This window comes from Anser anser, assembly GCF_964211835.1.
Source record: "Anser anser genome assembly, chromosome: 6".
Lineage (NCBI taxonomy): Eukaryota > Metazoa > Chordata > Aves > Anseriformes > Anatidae > Anser > Anser anser.
This window is the reverse complement of record NC_139726.1, coordinates 28,556,842-28,577,149: the sequence shown is the minus strand read 5'-3', so window position 1 is coordinate 28,577,149 and position 20,308 is coordinate 28,556,842. Positions and strand designations below refer to the sequence as shown.

At 41.7% G+C, this 20,308-nt stretch overlaps 1 protein-coding gene across 8 annotated transcripts in view; it reads left to right on the top strand.

The window, feature by feature from the left end:
• The window catches only part of DIP2A (disco interacting protein 2 homolog A), a 118,148-nt gene that overhangs the window by 53,720 nt on the left and 44,120 nt on the right, over nt 1–20,308 (top strand). For 6 of the 8 annotated variants that reach the window (XM_083842339.1, XM_083842338.1, XM_083842342.1 and 3 more), the window contains 8 exons: nt 7,274–7,519; nt 12,205–12,333; nt 14,273–14,392; nt 16,586–16,783; nt 18,501–18,596; nt 18,829–18,935; nt 19,711–19,834; nt 20,117–20,226. In XM_083842339.1, coding sequence (XP_083698465.1) covers nt 7,274–7,519; nt 12,205–12,333; nt 14,273–14,392; nt 16,586–16,783; nt 18,501–18,596; nt 18,829–18,935; nt 19,711–19,834; nt 20,117–20,226 — 1,130 coding nt within the window. The remainder of the gene's footprint in view (nt 1–7,273; nt 7,520–12,204; nt 12,334–14,272; nt 14,393–16,585; nt 16,784–18,500; nt 18,597–18,828; nt 18,936–19,710; nt 19,835–20,116; nt 20,227–20,308) is intronic. The other 2 variants (XM_083842341.1, XM_083842340.1) reach the window with 1 other exon arrangement.

The following is a 20,308-nucleotide window of genomic DNA, read 5'->3' as shown; positions in this document are numbered from 1 at the left end:
AGCCGGCAGTGGCAGGCCTTTCAAATCGGGCATTGCCACCATTTTGTAGCCACTCGCCGAGGTGATCGGCTCCGGGGCAGATGGGGTTAAAAGTTGGGTTAAAAACTGGCTGGATATCTGGGCCCAAAGAGTCGTGGTGAATGGAGTTAAATCCAGTTGGAGGCCAGTCACTAGTGGAGTCCCCTAGGGCTCAGTACTGGGGCCAGTTCTCTTTAATATCTTTATCGATTATCTGCATGAGGGGATCGTGCACACCCTCAGTAAGTTTGCAGACAACACCAAGTTAGTTGTATGTGTCGATCTGCTCGAGGGCAGGAAGGCTCTGCAGGAGGATCTGGATAGGCTGGACCGATGGGCTGAGGCCAGCTGTATAAAGTTCAACAAGGCCAAGTGCTGGGTCCTGCACCTGGGGCGCAACAACCCCAAGCAGCGCTACAGGCTGGGAGATGAGTGGTTGGAAAGCTGCCTGGCAGAGAAGGACCTGGGAGTACTGGTTGATAGTCGGCTGAATATGAGCCAGCAGTGTGCCCAGGTGGCCAAGAAGGCCAACAGCATCCTGGCCTGCATAAGAAGCAGTGTGGCCAGCAGGTCTAGGGAAGTGATTGTCCCCCTGTACTCGGCTCTGGTGAGGCCGCAGCTCGAGTACTGTGTTCAGTTTTGGGCCCCTCGCTACAAGAAGGACATGGAGGTGCTCGAGAGAGTCCAGAGAAGGGCAACGAGGCTGGTGAGGGGTCTGGAGAACAAGTCTTAGGAGGAGTGGCTGAGGGAGCTGGGCTTGTTCAGCCTGGAGAAGAGGAGGCTCAGGCGTGACCTTATCACTCTCTACAGTTACCTTAAAGGAGGCTGTAGAGAGGTGGGGGTTGGTCTATTCTCCCACATGCCTGGTGACAGGACGAGGGGGAATGGGCTAAAGTTGTTCCAGGGGAGGTTTAGGTTGGATGTTAGGAAGAACTTCTTTACTGAAAGGGTTGTTAGGCACTGGAATGGGCTGCCCAGGGAAGTGGTTGAGTCGCCATCCCTGGAGGTGTTTAAAAGACGTTTAGATGTTGAGCTTACTGATATGGTTTAGTGGAGGACTTGTTAGTGTTAGGTCAGAGGTTGGACTAGATGATCTTGGAGGTCTCTTCCAACCTAGATGATTCTGTGATTCAGTATACAAAAAATAGCTGGCATCCAGAAGCTCTGTTGGGAGAGAGAAGGGAGTGGGAGGACAGCTAGACTTCCCTGTCTCCCTTAGCATTTAAACTAGAATCTCCTGGCAGTTTTTTGAAGAAAATCCGAGTATTTCTTTTTTGGATACCTTCAGGACAGATTTGGAGCAGCTCTGACAGTGTCCCTACCTGCTCCATCTTAGGTTTGTGTGCTGTATTAAAGGATCAAAATCCTGGGGGCTTGAGAGAATCTAGGTGAAAAATGTGATAGCTTCCCTGTATATAACGTGGAGAAGCTGTGAGGTTATGTGATCAGTGCTCATCTGCACACCTTCAAAGGAGTACAGACAGTAGTGGTAGGTTGAGGAGCCTGAACAACACCTTGCCCCAGCTACTCCCAGACCCATCCCAGAAGTCATCAGCATATCACAGATCCACCTTCACGAGCCCACAGGAGCACAGAGAACAGTGACAACGAAAACCCAAATCAAGTATTCAGAGGAAGGGTTCACCCTGTCCAGGCCCCTCCGGGACTGTCCCTGGAGAGCCTTGGCTCTGTTGTCCAGACATGAAACCTATCAAGTCTGGTCAGTACAAGAGTACCTTCTGGTCTTGGAGGGCATGTGCTGCCGGGGGTATGGGACACATTATGGGATGCAGGGAAAAGGCATTTTAGGATTGCACAAGATTTATTATAGGCGTTTAGGTGAGGAACCAAAAGTGGGGGAAAGGATGGATTCGGGTGATTTGTGGAGAAACAAGTATGGGGAAAACAAAGGAGTAAGGAGACTTTAAAAAAAAAAAAAAAGGCCAATTGTATAAGTGGTACGCTTCCCTGGCTATGCCCTGCACATGACCAATGTTGTCTGTCCTATCTTTTACAATCTATTTCTATTGATTTTTCTGGGTGAAGGGCTTCCTGTTCAGTGTGCGGGGAAAGGCTGAGGTCTGGCAGCTGAAGTTGGACCATGGGTTTGGGGGACTGTGTGCCTGGGTGCCAGCACCTGGAGGGACCAGTGTGAGTGGACTCAAGTGTCATCAGTGAGTGGGACCACAAGTCACTCAGGCCTGTGTGTCCATGGTGCCAGCAGCAGGAGTGAGAGCCTGAGTGCCAGCCACTGTGCTGGGACCAGCAGCTGGAGGCTCTGGGTGCCACTAACCAGAGAGATCAGACTGAGAGAAACCAAGCACCATCCCCTAGCGTGGGACTCAGGTCGGAGGCCTCTGTCATCCTGGAAAGGAAGCAGAATGAAGCTGTGGGTGCTGCCAGTGTGTGTTATCTGTGTGGCTAGCAGTGTATGCATGCATGTGGTGTCTACGTGTGCACTCTGCATGTGTGTCTACTGAGAATACATGCTTGAGCCTCAGTGCTGCTTGGACCTGGGGCATGGAGCTGTGGCAGCCTCGCCCCTCTTGGGTTAGCAGATTCAGCATTGTATATTTTCCCTTAAGAGAAACTGTTTATATAGCTGCAGTCATATCAAATTCCAGCCTCCTTTGTTGTCAAGTGTGGTTACAGAATATAGATAATCTTCTGTGAAGTACCCTGGTTAGGAATGCAGCTGGATTTACCAGTTAAAGAAGAAGAGAATTTTTGGCTGTTTCTTCTTGGGGGCAGGGGCAAAAATGCAATCAAACAGGAGCTGATAGAATGTCATCATCTAACATGTCTGTCCAAGTGGTTAGCGCAAAAGTAAAAATAGCCAGTCTGGGCTTTAGTGGGATACAGAAAAACCCTAACCAAATTATTGTGAAAGAAGAATAAAGTGTTGTCTCTGGGATCTGTTGTGCAGCTTATAAGAGAAGATAACTTGTTATGAGATACCCTTAGAAGAGATAAGACAACTAGATATATTACTGTACCATGAGAGATCAGGCCATTCAAAAATACCAAGGAGTTGCTTCAGCTGCATCAATTCACAAAAATAATTGTCTTTTTATGGGCCTTATTTTAGAATCACAGAATCATCTAGGTTGGAAAAGACCTTCAAGATCATCAAGTCCAACCATCAGCCTGATCTGCAGAGCCCCATCACTAACCATGTCCCTCAGTGCCATATCCACGTGTCTCGTAAATAGCTGCAGGGATGGGTACTCAACTGCTTGACCACACTCTTCCTAATCTAACTGTGCGGTCTGCTTGACCACTCTTCCAATCTAACCTCCTCTGTCACAATTCTAGACTATTTCTTCACATCCTATCACTTTTCACCTGAGAAAAGAGACCTACACCCTCCTCCCTGCAACCTCCTTTCAGGTGGCTGTAGAGAGCATTGAGGTCTCTCCTCAGCATCCTCTGCTCCAGACTGAATACTTCCAGTTCCCTCACCCACTCCTCACAAGCCTCACTTTCCTAGTCCCTTCATCAGCTTCATTGCTCTTCTCTCCACAAGGTCAAGCAACTCAGTAGCTCAGTAGCCTTCCTGTAGTGAGGGGCCCAAAACTGAACACAGCATTTGAAGTGTGGTCTCACAGTGCTGCACACAAGGGGACAACCACTTTGCTAGTCCTGCTGGTCACACTGTTTCTGATGCAGACCAGGCTGCCATTGGTGTTCTTGGCCACCTGGGCATGCTGCTGGCTCACATTCATCCAGCTGTCGACCAGCACCCCCAGGTCCTTTTCTGCTGAGCAGCTTTCCAGCCCCTCTCCCCAGAGCCAACACTGCTGCAGGGAGTTGATGTGACCCAACTGCAGGACCTGGCACTTAGCGGCTGAATGTCTTGCAGCTGGGCTCAGCCCACTGCTCCAGCCTATCCAGATTCCTCTGCAAAGCCTTCCTACCCTCAAGGAGATCACCAGTCCCACCTAACTTGGTATCATCTGCAAACTTACTGCAGGTGCACTTGATCCCCTTATCCAGATTGTTGATAAAAATGCTGAACAAACCTGTCCCCAGCATTGATTCCTGGAAAATGCCACAGGTAGCCAGATACCAACTGGATTGAACACCATTCACTGTGAGCCTTTGAGCCTGACCATCCAACCAGTTCTTCACCCAGTGAACTGTCCAAGCCACGAACAGCCAATTTTCCCAGGTGACTTCTGTGGGAAACAGTGTCAAACAGTGTATTTGCAAAATTAACTCAGCAAGAAAATAGCAAAGAACCTAACTGGCTTTGAAGCATCTAATTTTACTGTTGAGCACTAGTAACAAAGTTTTTTACTCTGGCAAGGAAGTTATGAGACTTGCTGGATCTGGTCAGTCTTCTTGAAAATCAATAAATCTGTCAGCCGGTATTTGCTGGTAAAGGTTTCAAGAGATAATGTTCTGTAAACATTGTCATGTTACCAGAGTGCATAGAGCTTTATTTAAATGTGAGAGCTGGGCAAAAGATTTCAGAAGTCTCATTGCTCACAGCCCACACGCTCTCTGCACCTGAATGGGAGGCATTGTACTACCTACCCTGAATTATCCTTTTTAATAGTGCAATAACCATGAACTTATGATGGGTCAGGAGTTCCACATGCCTTTGTTGTTACTTATTTTTGTGAGTTCAGATCTCTTTCAAAATAATTTTACTAGTTGATTTAGCATGCTGAGTTTAAAACATTTTTTTTTCCCATTTCACATTACTGGGGATGTGTAGACCTGAGCCAGTAAGCCACTACCTTACAATCATTGTATTTGCAGAAATGAATGCAATTAAAATCAGACATTGTTAATACTTAATAACTGAAACATTGTTACATATAGTTACCATCCATCACCAGGAAGGAAGCATTGTGTTCTAGTTACAGTGTTAAGTTCAAAACAAAGTCCCCTGGCCAGTAGTAATGGAAGTGCTTTTACTGTCTGTCTTTCCAAAAATTTTGATGTGCTATTGTTTATGCCTCATTGAGTCTCTCATCCTTCCCATACACATTTCACATGATCAGAACTTGAGATGTTGTCTTGGTACGTGTTTGGTCCCTAAGGCAGTGGTTTCTGTGGCTATCATGGGTAAGCTCCCAGACAGGAAGAGCTGCAAGCCAAGTACATAGCATTCTGTCCACAGCACACTGAGAACCAAGATTTAACTCCTGTGATTGTCGCACAGCCAGATGTTACCTGGCTACTTTTCTCTTCCTGGTATAATCGTTTTAATATTAGGAAGTTTTTACTATGAGTATTTCCATTTCATATTCAGTTAATACTTTACATTCTTTACATTTAAAAGTTTTTTTTTTCCTCTGCTTATATAAGATATCTGAAAGTGTAGAAATTTTAGAGAGACTTTGTTGAACTTGTAACTGGGTAATGGACACCATCAGAATATGTATCCTCTGAGAAACCTGTGTCTTTCTGTACTTTTGTTTCTTACTCTGAAGTGATAATATACCACAAATGTGTTTTGTTTGTTTTTTTTTTTTCAAACCTGACTATAATCCTATTTTGTTATATCTTCCTGGAATTGTTTATTTTTGCCTTCCGCCTAAAAGAAAGGGAAGGTTGCAAGCACTAATGGGCTGGTTTGGCTCCTCTCCAGGGGCAGATGGAGTCAGAAGCCAAAAACTACAGCGGTCGTCCACAGAAATATAAGGCGCAGGCCCAGGAATGGTGATCCACAGCAGTATCTTCTCAAAGATCAATTGTTTGTGTATATTTATTTAAAGCTTGTCATATTTGACTAGGGATGGCCAAGTAATGAGAAATTTGTGGTTTTAACTTTGAAACGGCCACTAAGTTAAACTGGATTTCTAATTATGTGTTTTCACACTATTTAAGAACAATTATTCTAGAGCTGTTGGAAATATACATATTCTTGAAAACAGGAAGTTAAACACCTGGTGGTTGAAAACTGTTCCCAAAGATGAGGAAATGATTTTCAGTATGGCTTCAACAAAATTTTGCTGTGAAATTATATATTGCTTAATCTTCTGTGTTCAGTAGATTTAGAAAAATGCCAAAGCAAAGGCTGCAAGTTTCTGAGGTCACCAGTCTATGTTGCCCAGGAGCTCTGTGTCTGGAAATGACTCTGGAGTACAGCAATGGACACCTTGTCATTTTCATCAGTTGTTGGTTTTTTTTTTGCTCGTGCTGACTTCTTCCTGCAGTATCTTTTCTAAATTATTCTCACCATTCTGTGTGACTTAAAACCACTCTGCACAAACTGACTTGATGTGAGCTTTATCAGTATACGGGCAACACATTGTTTTAGGAGTTTCCTTTTGATTACCGGAATTGGAGGATGTTATGTTGAGGATCAAGTTCTTAAAATACTATAGTTTCTTTAGGAAGAGACTGAACATCCAACTTAGTGTGTTTTGTGGCAAGCCTCAGTTTCACGTTCAAACAATTTTGACAGGAGATCTCAGACTGAAAAAAGACAAGATGTCTTTCTTTAAAAAGTTTCTTTTTTTCACTCAAAGTCAACAGATTTTTTTTTATATATTTAAAAATATATAAAAAGACCTTTTTATTTGCTTTTGAGTAGATAAATATAGAAAGATTGGATGCAAAAGGGAAACTTAGAAAGATCTGTGAATAACTGGATGGTGGTAATTAAAATGGGAACGTTTCATCAGACTTCTAACAGCAACAAATATACGTCTACAATGAAAAGATTCTTTACTAAGCATTTATATATTGCTCACATTAATATCACTTTATATGGTTGAAATCCATGCTTTTTAGTTCCTTTATTTATTCTTAGATTAATGAAATGACTTTTTCATTGAACTTTATAGCACTGTGGGTTTTTTTTAGTAACTAGTTAAAAGAAGTCAGAAGAATCTAAACATGAAAAATACCCAACATGTTATTTCAGTTTGGATGAAACTTCACTTTATCTGTTTAGAACATAAATATTCCATAAGCGTGGTATGCTCACTTAGCATGGTTAGTAAGTACACTAGGTACCTTAGGTAGAAGGTTTTTTCAAGCATTATGTCTTTCCAAATACAGGAGTTAAATGAAACTTTCATTCATGTGTTTTCTTGTTATAACATGTAGAAGTTGTTGCATTACACTGAAAATGACAATAAGCAGGATTTGTGCATGTGAATATACCATTAGCTTAATACACGCATCTCATGTGTAGCACATGAGAACACTATGCGAAGAACATGGAAAAACTTCATGTTCCTGTCTGTTGGGTCATTCCTACATTACATGCCTGTCATCGTTATTTTAATCACAGACACATCGTCAGCATCAGAAGATGAGGGCTCGTTACGTCGGCAAGGGCGGATCACCTCCACTCCGTTCCAGAGCCATTCCAACGTAGAGCCCTGGCTTAACCGTGTTATTCAGGGCTCGTCCACCTCATCCTCTGCATCTTCCACCTCATCTCATCCAGGAGGGAAACCTGCTGCTGCTTCCAATACTGCTACTGCCACCGCTGCTGCCACTGTGCTTGCAGATCTCATGGCACACACCCGGCTAGGTCAGTAAAGAACTGCCTGTGTGGTTGCAATAAAATCTAATTAAAAATCCCAAAGCAGAGCTAAATGCAAAAGTCAGGTATGAATGCTGTGCTTCACGAGGAGATATCCACAAATAGCCTTAAAATGTACAATCCACGGACCAGGTACGCATGATATATGTGTATTTTAATTTAAACCAAACCAGTTGTTCACGAGATCTGAACACACATTCTCTTGATAAAATGCTTAATTTATCAAGAAGCAGAAGTTAAATTTGTAGTTGTCTAAAAAGTGGAATTTCAAAAGGATGATATTCTTGGTGCATGCTTTCTGATCAACATGTATTTACACTAGAGAATATTAGTTGGATTTCAAAGGCGACTCGATTGGTAAACATCCAAAAAACAAGAGAAACATCCAGAATCTTTTGGAATTTTATGAAATTAGAGGTACTAACAAAGCTAAATTTCAAGCTAAAACGTGATTTTCTTTTAATTAAAGTTTGTCATGATAAAATTTGTCCTTTATTATGGGATTAGAGTGAAAACATAGAAGTACTGTTAAGCTGAAATGTAAATGTGAGTTTTTTCTCAATCTCTGTAACGCTGAAGGTCTGGAACTTCATGTTACCTTTTTTTTTTTTTTTCTAAATGCAGAACATTAGTCTTGTGCCAGTGGAATATTTGGTAGGAAGGGAGAAAGGCCATCTTTTGTGCTGTGGAAATGATTTTTATAATATTTTTGTACACTGTGTAGTGAAGAATGACGGTGGATTTCTGTGTGTGCAACAGATGCACAGTAATGTAAAGCTACAGGAAGGGACTTAGTGGCACAGTAAAACCTTTGTATTTCAAATAATTTATCTTTTTTTTCGACATAATTTAGAAAACCTAAGCACTACACAGACTCATAGAATGGTTTGGGTTGGAAGGGTCTTTGAAGACCATTTAGTTCCACACGCACCACACCACACTCACTTCCTTCCCTGCCATGGGCAGGGACACCTTCCACTAGACCAGGTTGCTCCAAGCCCCTTCCAACCTGTCCTTGAGCATTTCCAGGGCTGGGGCATCCATCTTCTTTGGGCAGTCTTTTCCAGTGCCTCGCTACACCCAGTAAAGAATTTCTTCTGAATATCTAATCTAAACCTAACGTTTTTTTTAGTTTAAAACAATTACTACTTGTCCTGTCACCACACTCCCCGAAAGACTCCCTCCCCAGCTTTCCTGTGCGCCCCCTTTAGGAAGTGGAAGGACACTATAAGATCTCCCCACAGCCTTCTCTTTTCCAGGCTGAACAACCCCAGCTCTCAGTCTTTCTTCTTAGTCTTCTTAGGAGAGGTGTTCCAGCCCTCTGATCATCCTTGTGGCCTCCTCTGGACTCACTCAAGCTGCTGTGGGCCTCAAAGCACGGTACATGATGAAGTTCTTGTGTTTTTAGTGCTATGCAGTGTGTATCACATGCATTATTCCTGATGGTTTCAGATTTTGGCAGCTTTAGTACTCACCTTCCCCCCATCCACCCTCTTCTATCTCCTCCCCCTGAGCAGCACAGGGGAACAGGGGAATGGGAGTTGTGGTCAGTCTATGGCACTTCGTCTCCGCTGCTCCTTCACAGTCACTCTCTGCCCCTGCTCCACGTGGGGTCCCTCCCACAGGATGCCGTCCTTCCCGAACTGATCCTGCGGGGGCTTCCCACAGGCAGCAGCTCTTCAAGAACTGCTCCAGATATGGGTCCGTACCATGGGGTCCATCCATCAGGAGCACTCAGCTCCAACCTGGGTCCCCCACAGGCGGCAGCTCCCCCTAGACCCCTGCACCTGCGTGGGCTCCTCTCCATGGGCCGCAGCCTCCTCCAGGCCACATCCACCTGCTCCACCGGGGGCTCTTCCACAGGCTGCAGCGTGGAGATCTGCTCCGTGTGGGACCCATGGGCTGCAGGGGGATGGCCTGCTCCACCAGAGGCCTCTCCACAGGCCGCAGGGAACTGCTGATGCCTGCCTGGAGCACCTCCTGCCTCCTGCTGCACTGCCCTTGGTGTCTGCAGAATTCTTTCTCTCTGTTTCTCACTCCTCTCTCTCCCAGTTGCTGTTCCCCAGCAGTTGTGGTGTGGTTTTTTTTGTTGTTGTTTTGTTTTGTTTTTTTGTTTGTTTGTTTTTCCCCTTTCTTAAATGTGCTCTCACAGAGGCACAGATAATATCACTTACTGGCTCAGCTCTGGCCAGCAGCGGGGCCCTTATCTAACATGGGGCAGCTTCTAGATTCTTCTCACAGAGGCCATGCCTATGGTGCCCCCACTACAGTGGGGCACTTTTCTAGCTTGTTAGTAATAGGCAATAAATCTTACTAACTCCCTACTCTGAGTCTCTTTTGCCCGTCATGATAATTGTTGAACAATCTCCCCATCCTTATCTCAACCCTTGAGCCCCATGCATCGTATTCTCTCCCCCTTTCTCTTTGAGGAGGGGAGTGAGAGGTTGTGTTGGAGCTCGGCTGCCCACCTGAGTAAAACCATCACATTAGGTCAGAACTTTTCTAAAGTCTTTGAATCTTCAGTATAAGGTTCTTCTTTAGAGATCACTTTCTGACTGATGTCTAGCTTTTAGATTTCTGTATTGTATATCATACTTTTTTTTTCTTGGACTACTGCCTTCCTTTACATTTATCTCTGTGCCTTCTAATCGGTAATTGAAAGGTACTTCAGTGTAAATCCAATTAACTTTAGTCCCCAAGTTACAAGTCTGTTCACAGATGCTTTATCAGCTTTTCTTTTTATGTGCTTTGTCACAGTATCTCTAGATGATACAGATTAATTTCATGGATTTTTATGGGCATACATGAATAAAATGCCTAAATAATTAATGAGGCTAATGTAATTTTCATCTGAGCATAAATCCTGAAAATTGGAATTACTCCTTTTACATGCATAGAAATAATTTTGCCTTCTCAGGGCAGAATTGCGAGGAAGGATCTGTTCTCTGCTGTGTGTAGGATAAAGTACCTGTGGACAACAGAGCTGTTGTTCATAAGCACCCCTGTCATTTTTTTTTCTGTGATTAGGGACATTGATTTGCGTGAAACTTGGCTCTGAGATGCTTGTGAAATACCTGAATGCTGTAGAGCAGCACCTCCATGTATAGTTATTTTATGCGTTTGTTTTCAGTTGGGTTGATTGTTTTTTGTTTGTTTTCCAAGAATTTTCGTTTTCTTGTGTGATTTCTTTGAACTGTTCACAAGTACACAGAACTTCTGTATCTGTTCCCAAATAGCTTCTTCCTTGTGTTACTGTCTGTGCATCTAGTTGCAGAGCTTCTGTGTTTCAAAAATCTGTCTCGAATATGCGGATGGAAGATTGCTTTTTGCCCAACAGGAAAGTGCATGGCAAAACCCGTATCCTTTCAGCATTTCAGCTTCTGACCCAAGTGCACCAAGTTGCGTAGTGTGTGTGTGTGTATTGTTCTCTCTCTTGATTGTTATATTTGTATCCATATGCACATGATGTCAAGTGCATGGAATAGATTTATGCTCTGAGTCACTTTAAAGCTTAGTGGTTATGACATATTATATGCAGAATGGTATTTTGGGGATTTCCACTGATAAAGTGTTGTGGCTTAGCTGTGTTGCCATGTTTTCTTGTTACTGGTTTTAACTCCCACCTTTTTTGGATCAAGTGATATTTTGTCCTTCTTGTATCTTTACCCATAGGAAAGAAATTTGTGGTCCTTGCTTAGTACCTGGCAAGACAGATCTCCCTAATACAACAATTGTCATTGCAGTGATGATGGCTGGAAAGTATGAGAATGGATTTAACATTTTCTTCTGGTGATCCCACTAAAACTGCTTAGAGCTGTATTGGTGGTTTGTATTAAGCTCTGGAAATCTGTGAACAGAGCTAGAAATACTTTTTATGTTAGCGCTAATCAATTCCTCAAAAAGAGTGGGTTAATACATGTATTTCCCAGCATTACCTTTATCTCCCTAGGCTTATTTACCTAGGCTATCTCCCTAGGGTTCTTACTGCAGAATTTGTGGCATACAAAGGTTCTTCAAGCGTTCTATCACTGGCAAGCTGTGTGACCGCATCCAGTTCTTCCAGCACAGTGCAGCATTGTGTTCGTAAGATTTTTCCTGTTACAGTTCTATTCTTATTCATTAGGATTCTGAACATTTCAGGCCTCCAATTCTTGATAATAGTACTTCAGGTGTTCCTTATTTGAACACTTCTTCCAAATACTTGAATATCTTAACTTGTGATTGCGCACAAAATCATTCCATAAAATAGGTCACAATTTTGGGATGACAATACTTGCTAGCATTCTTTTAGTAGTACAGAAACGCAATGCAGTTCCAAGCAATGCAGGTTCTTGCCTCAAGGTTGTTATAAGGTGTTTCTCGAGCCCCTTGAGTATATGAGAATTTGAGAATTGCCCTGTTTTCCCTATGTAAATGTACATTATAAAACATTTAAATATTAACTGCTTGTATCACACACCATTGAAATTAAACAGCTTGTCATGTCAGGCCATACCACATCATGCCTTAGGAAACCCAATGCTTTTTCTATTGTGAGCAGCGGTGCACAAAACGTGTGAGGAATAGCAAGAAGACTGTAACAAGAATAGCAAGAAGGCTGTAACAAGCAACTTTGGATGTACTGAGTCTTAACGTGACTGATGAGTTCCCATGTCATTCTTACATTTCTACAGATAATCACTCTGCACCTCCTGATGTAACCACTGGTCTGGTGGAACACTTGCATCATGAGCGACCACAACTAGCATCAGTACGAGGAGTTCCCAGAGGCTTCAACAGCAGCATTTTGGAAACTGCAGATGGTGATTGTATTATAAACCTCCCACCTTTCCATCTATGTCCCTTTTTCTGAATAAGCAGATGGATAACATCGTGTGTCATAACCCCTCCAAAGCTCTGCAGTACTATGCTGTGTATGTCAGACTGCAAAAGGAAAGGAAGCTGTTTTGCATTTCCCATGCTCTGCCACTGGGAAGCCAGTGGAATCCATGTCACCATTTCAGTATATTTTTATAGTAAAAGGCAGCAAAAGCCCTTTAATCTCACATTTTAAATATGTATTGTCTCAAAAAATCAAATATAAACAAACATGCATTGTTAAATGCTATTGATTATAAATAAGTATACCACATATGCAAATGAAAATCAGCATACAACATGGTTTTGTGTTGTGGTTGTTGTTTGCTAGCAGTATAAAATATTGAAAGATTCACTTATTTTTTCCAAAGCTCTTTATTCCATTTTCACACTTCAGTACTGACTGAATGTAAAATGTAGATTAAAGTATGAGAAGGTATATGTATCAGTCAGATAGCTAGGAAACAGCATTGTTTTAAAGGACTGTGGTGATTTTACACTGATGCCTAGCTAAACTCCACAACGCCACTCTCTCACTCCTCCTCCTGAAAGGAACAGAGGGATATAATACCATGAAAATAGTCTCAAGGGTTGAGATAAGGATAGAGAGATCACTCATCAATTACTGTTACAGGCAAAACAGACTCAGCATAGGGAGATTAATTTATTGCTTATCACTAATGAACTAGAGCAGTGAGAAACTAAAAGCAAACTAAAAACACCTTCCCCCCTCATCTGCCCTCTTCTACCTCCTTCCCCCAAGTGGTGCAGGGGAACAGTGAATGAGGTTTGCAGTCAATCCATAATACTTCATCTCTGCCGTTCCTTCGTGGTCTCTCTCTTCCCCTGCTCCAACATGGGGTCCCTCCCACAGGATGCAGTCCTTCCTGAAGTGATCCTACATGGGCTTCCCACAGGCAGCAGCTCTTCAAGAACTGCTCCAGATATGGGTCCATACTGTGGGGTGCAGTACTTCAGGAGTGGACTGCTCTAACACGGGTCCCCCATGGGCAGCAGCTTCCCCCAGACCCCCTGCTCCTGCGTGGGCTCCTCTCCACAGGCTGCAGCTCTGGCCCGGGGCCTGCTCCTGCGGGGGCTCTCCATGGGCCGCAGCCTCCTCCAGGCCACATTCACCTGCTCCACCGGGGGCTCCTCCACGGGCTGCAGCGTGGAGATCTGCTCCGTGTGGGACCCACGGGCTGCAGGGGGACAGCCTGCTCCACCAGGGGCCTCTGCACAGGCCTCAGGGGAACTTCTGCTCTGGCGCCTGGAGCACCTCCTGCCCTCCTTCTTCACTGACCGTGAAGTCTGCAGAATTCTTTCTCTCTGTTTCTCACTCCTCTCTCTCCCAGCTGCTGTTCCCCAGCAGTTGTTTGGTTTTTTTTCCCCTTTCTTAAATATGCTCTCACAGAGGCACAGATAATATCACTTACTGGCTCAGCTCTGGCCAGCAGCTGTTGCACAGCAGTTTTTGTTTTGTTTTGTTTTTCCCCTTTCTTAAATTTGCTCTCTCAGAGGCACAACCAACATTGCTTGTTGGCTCAGCTCTGGCCAGTGGTGGGTCCCTTTTGGAATCAACTGGAGCTGGTTTTTCTCTAACACGGGGCAGTTCCTGGACTCTTCTTGCATACGCCAACCCCCATAGCCCCTCTGCTACCAAAACCTTTCTATGTCAGCCCAATACAAACAAATAAATCTGTGTTTGAAACTGTTATTTATTCAAGCTTTTTTTTGTTTGTTTTTCCAAACAAGCTACTCATTTTGAGTAACTCTTCCATCTGAAAACTATACTGAGCTTTGAGTGACGTTGTCAGCAGTGTGGAAGCTTATATTTTATTGTACGTTTATTAATACATGGTAAGTAATATCTTTTCTCCTTGACAGGTGTCCCAGTGAATAGCAGGGTGTCCTCTAAAATCCAGCAGCTTCTAAATACCTTGAAAAGACCAAAGCGCCCACCTTTGAAAGAGTTTTTTGTTGATGATTTTGAAGAACTGCTAGAAGGTTAGTTTTCTTTTAAATAAAAATTTCACTCTTTGTGTAATCAATTCAAGAAAGAACTGTTATGTCTTAACAAGTATTGTTTTCGTCCTTTCTTCTCCCACCAAAAAAAATTGTGATAGAATTATGATATATGACCTTTCTGTCTCTAATATAACAACAACAGAAAAAAAAGCTAATCTTCAACTCAACACTCCTACTCAGTGTACTTGTACTCTGTTTACCTCCCTTGCTTTGGAAAATCTGATTCAGCTCAGTTTGGACCAGTGTGATGAGCTGGTGAATACTAGAGACAGTGATTTACATATATTTGGAGAATTTCTATTCACGCCTTTGTTAAGAACTACACTGGGAGATTCAGAAATTGTATCATGTTTTGTGATGGGCATACAGTCACTTTTTGCTGCAGACATTCTATACCTGGTCTTACAGTAATCAGTGAATTTATAGTGGGTACTCACTGGAGTAAATCAAGGCATAACCAAAGTGTAACTGATGACAGGATGGACCTCTGGAAGCCTCTGACCAACCTGCTGTTCAAGGCAGGTCTGACTAGGTCAGGCTGCTGAGGGCTGTGTCTAGTCAAGTTCTGAGTTCTCCTAAGACAGGAATTCCATGGCCTGTCTGGACACTGTGCCAGTGTTTGACCAGCTTCACAGCAGAAAAAAGGGTTTATGTATATCTGGTTGGGATTTCCCATGTTCCAGCTTTTGCCTTTTCTGTCTTTCTTCCATCACAGTGCAGCTCTGGAAGAAATCTGTCTCTTTTTCCATGTCCTCCAATTAGGTAGCTGTAGACAGAAGTAGGATTCCCTCCTTAGCTGACTTTTCTTACGGTGAACAGTCCCAGGTTCTGCACCCCTCCTCATATGTCATTGGCACCAACCCTGTAGTGACCTTAGTGTTTCTCCAGTGGATTCCCATCAGTGCATGAATGTCTTTGGGAACCCAGAATCAGAACAATACTCTCCAGATAGGAGAGCTTTTGATGAGTTACCAACACAGGGAAATAGTTCCTCCTCTCACCCTTCTGGCTATATATATGCCTGTTCACCAAATAGCCCAGGATGCCTTTGACTCTGTGCTATGAGAGCACATTGTTGACTTGCATTCAGCATCTTTCTATGAACACCCCCCACCTCTTGTTCTGAAAAGCTGCTTTTTAGCTGGTCAGTGCTGAAATATGCTTAAATGAAAAAGGTTACTTATGTGTGACTGGAATTTATTACGATAACATTGCTTGCATGTGTGTTAATACCCTCTTTTTGGAATCCAGAATGTTTCATGATATTAGAGGTTCAGAGGAATTAAACGCCTAGAGGGCACTGTGCAATGTCACATGTACTGTATGAAAGTATAGTGCTTGTTTGTACTCTGTAGATATTGCTCAGCTAAACAGTTTCATTTTCTGTTCTGCATGCGTATGTCTAGGCAGAAAGAAAACACAGTCACTTACTGATATTTAGCCTTCTTTAAAACCAGCAGCATCACTTAATGTTGGAGAATGATTTTTGCTCTTAAGATTAAATAAAAATTTTGTTCTCAATGCTACATTCTGAGCAGCTGTTAGTAGATTCCCTACACTGTTTATTTGATCCTTTAGAATAGGAAGTTACTGCAGTTCTAGTATTTCCCTGAGGAATTTTCCGGCAAACTTTTCTTGAAGTGTATGAAATCAAGCAAAATTCTCTGTGAGCTATGCAATTTTTTATTAGTGGATAATCCATACCAGGAACATTTCAACTGACTTGTGTTTCGAGGTACTGTAACAGAAGCATAGTGTTTTTCTTCATCGCCTTTTGAGAATATGGTGCAGTGAGAATGCTTGTTCATTTGGCACTGAAGGCATTCTTTCTGATGATGATTCTTGATTTGGAGTAGGCTTTCATTTAAATAGATATGCAGAACAAACAGAAGAAAATAATATCCTCCCATAGTAGAGAAAAAGTGAAGTCAGGATTCAAATTCTGTTCCTGTGGCCAGCTTCTTTGAATAATGTGGAATCAGAACTACAAAGTGATGGTAATTATTTTTTGTGAAGCCAACAGATGATTAGCATGGCATCATCATAAAGCAGGGTACAAGCAGTAATAACTCTGAGGAAGGATGAGAATGGTTCATAGAATTATCTTTTAAATGTAATTTGCACTTTTGGTAAAGATTGACATTCTGCCACTTCACTGTTCTCCGTTTTTAGTGCAACAGCCTGACCCAAATCAACCAAAGCCTGAAGGAAATCAGATGAGTGTTCTTAAAGGTGAACCCTTAGGTGTGGTAACCAACTGGCCACCTTCTCTGCTGGCTGCCCTGCAGCGCTGGGGAACTACGCAGCCAAAATCCCCGTGTCTGACTGCTTTGGATACAACTGGGAAAGCTATTTATACACTTACCTACGGTAGGTATTGGTGAAAACTGTAAGAAAGAATTAGGTGTTCATTGTGAAATGAACAATTGGCTTTATTTAGGAGGGGCTGACTGTTCAGGACAGATCATTTGAGATTTCTATTCAAATACAAGTTAAAAGTTCATTGTATATGAAAAAGAATTTTGAAAGTTAACAAAGGGAAAATAATAACATCAGTTCTTTACAAGTGGCTATTTGTAATATAATATATATATATAATATATGTATATAATATATAACAATTTGCTTTAAAAAACCTGCAAAAGAAAGCTAAAAAGAGACTGATGTAAAATAGAAGAAAGTAGCAGATGACTACTAATGGACTCTTAAGATTCCCAAAGTAGATAGAATGCTTTAGTGTGCATGTATGTTCTTGCATATCCTTTTAGAGAAAACTTGTACTTCAGGATATTATTGAGGGAAGCGAGACTTCACTGTATCAGTGAACTAGAAAAATGACGGTAATTGTGGGTTTTTTTTGAAGGTAATCTTATCCCTCAGGGTAGCTAACTCTGCAGCATGTTGCTTACATTTAATCACGCAGTACGTTGGAATATTTAATTTTCTTGTTTGCATTCTTGCAGGTGAAGTATGCTTAGGGAAAATATAATTGAGTAGGTGCATTAGTTTCATTACCTTGCAGAGGAACTTTAAGAAAGTGAAAACTGTTTAGAAGATCATGTTTAGTTGTATGTTTAAAAAACGAAATGAACAAACAAAAATAAAAAGAAGCCAAGTTCTAAACTGTACTTGGACTCTGCCTACTTCTCTGGGCAGATCACAAAGCCATAGTATTTATTTTGATGAACTTGAGTCCTGCACCTCTTTTGTGTTTTTGTTGTGTGTTTTTTTTTTAATATACATATATATAAAATTTATAATATATAAACTTGCATATATAAGTTATACAGCAAAAAAAAATGTTGAATTGAGGAAGTTTGAGACTGACAAACACAAATTAACTGATGGTTGCTACATGGTCTGAAGGGATTGAGCATGGACAGGAGTCTGAGACACCATACTAGAAAACTGTACCAAATGCATGCTACAGTGTGGCTCCCTGGGTTCTACATGCTTTAATTTGCCATTAACAGTGGAAGGGTTTTGCTGTTGCTTAACTTTTTATGAAGAGTTGTTTGTTTTAATAAATACTCTTCTTCTTTTTGGAGGATTATTGAAGATTGTCTTTTATACTGCGTCAAATAAGTAGTTAGGTTTTTGTCTTTGTATTTAATAGTTTGGATGCATTTTTTGTTCTGAATTATTGAAGGCTGTGTAGATGACTATTGAGCACTGAACTGGCATTTCACAGAGCTGGGTATTATGGCATTTATTCGTACCCTTTGTTTCTTAAATTTCAGTTACTTTTTGGCCAAATTAGGATTTTTGTTTTTATACCAGGCAGTTTGATTTCTCTAAGAACCCTTAATAAGGAGTCTTACTAGTTTTTTTTTGGAAATGCACTTAGGTTATATCAACCAGACTATGTGTTTGTGTGTGTGCGTGTGCACTGATACCTTGGATGAGATCAGCAGGTTTCTGTGGTATGATTGCTTTTGCAAAAGCAGTGTTCACTTTTCCAGAATACTTGTGTGACCACTAATTCTGTTCTCATACAACCAACTTGTGCGTATATAAAGCATCGACATTTGCCAGCTAAATGCTGCGATTTTAGCCTCTATTTCTTTGATTTCTGCATCATCTTTAGGCAAACTGTGGAGTCGGAGCTTGAAGTTAGCATATACCCTGCTAAACAAGCTAACCACTAGGAATGAACCACTGCTGAAGCCTGGAGACCGGGTAGGTTTGTTTGAGGTGGTCTACATGGATAAAATAGTGTGGAACAGTTTTAGCTAAAGAAAGCTTTGTAATACTGTGATTTTTAATACTGTATTATCATAGCATTCAGTATGTCTGCTCCTAGTTTGTGACCCCAACAGTGTTATGACAGTTTTTTCCCACAACCTTAAAAAAACATCCCCCTCCAAATAACAACAAAAAGCATTTCATGTTTTTTAATGTATTTTTGTAGGTAGCTCTTGTATTTCCTAATAGTGATCCAGTTATGTTTATGGTGGCTTTTTATGGATGTCTCCTGGCAGAACTTATTCCTGTCCCAATAGAAGTTCCACTAACCAGAAAGGTAGGCAAATATATTCAAAGTTTTTTGGCTTCACAAATGAAGTGGCGCAGTCCAAATCTTAAATGGGATCCCTCAGATCCTGCACTTTTGAAAGCAGTATGATGCATCAGCTAAATTACTAACTCTGCTTCTCAGTAGTTTACCAACTGTAAATACATGTTATATGTTCATAAAATGTATAATATTTAGAGAAGGGAGAAAAATCTATGAAGCTAAGAAGTTAGCTATTTTAGGATGTATACTTGTAGATTTAATTTTTTTGAAAAGATGTGTGAAATTATTTCTCGAAATATAAAACAGAAATGTGGTATTTTCAGCTCCCAGTCTAAGTAATGGGAACAGAGACAGGCAGAGACATCACAGTTTTGCAAATATGTGGATAATCCCACAAATGTTGAAGTTATTAGAAGAGGTGTGAAGTCAGGCCTGAAAAGCTACAGGCTCTGTTCTTCAGTGCCTCAGGACTCAGAGGCAGCATAAGACCAGCTCTGTGTTTTTGCCAGAATATATGAACTTCCCTGCAGGGTTCGAGAAGCATGCACAAACATTGTTTTGCTTCTATTGTTTGTCAGATCTACTGCCAAATAGTTGGCACTAAGCAAAAGTTGATGCATTTTGAGTGTAAAGTTCAGTGCTAACAAAAAAAAAATCTTTTGACCTAGGATTTTCTTTTCCTGTGGTATCATTCGTCTTAATTTCAAAACATGGAAAAGTTGCAGTAAACTGCTAAAGTGTGATTTATTACTAAGTTTGCTAAAACATTGTTTCTCTGTAGGATGCAGGCAGCCAGCAAATTGGATTTCTTTTGGGCAGTTGTGGAGTAACACTAGCTTTAACCACTGATGCTTGTCAAAAAGGCCTTCCTAAAGCTCAGACTGGTGAGGTAGTTACGTTCAAAGGTATGTTTCTGAGCTACTCAAGTTTCTTTATGGGATAAAGGATGTGTGTATTGATTGTTGGTGTTAAGCCACCTCTTTGAGATTGCTTGCATGTTTCTAGCTTATGTATAAAGAAAAACTGCCATAATTGTCAAGAGAGTACTTAGTGCTTCTTCTTCCTGTCAGGGGTGTGATGCTGCAGCCTTTACTTGCTACCTGTCGTTATCCCAGAGTACTGGGGGGAAAAAGTATTTTGGAAGTGTAATGATACTAACTTTTTTTTTTTTTTTTTTTAATTTGAAGGTTGGCCTCGTCTCATTTGGTTTGTGATTGATGGGAAACATCTGGCAAAACCAGCTAAGGACTGGCATCCGCAAGTACGGGATGCCAGTGCTGAGATTGCTTATATTGAGGTGATCCAGTATAATATGCCTAACTTATTGTTACACTATTCCCATTTATGTCACAGCACATTTTCTTCCTTTAATCTTCTGA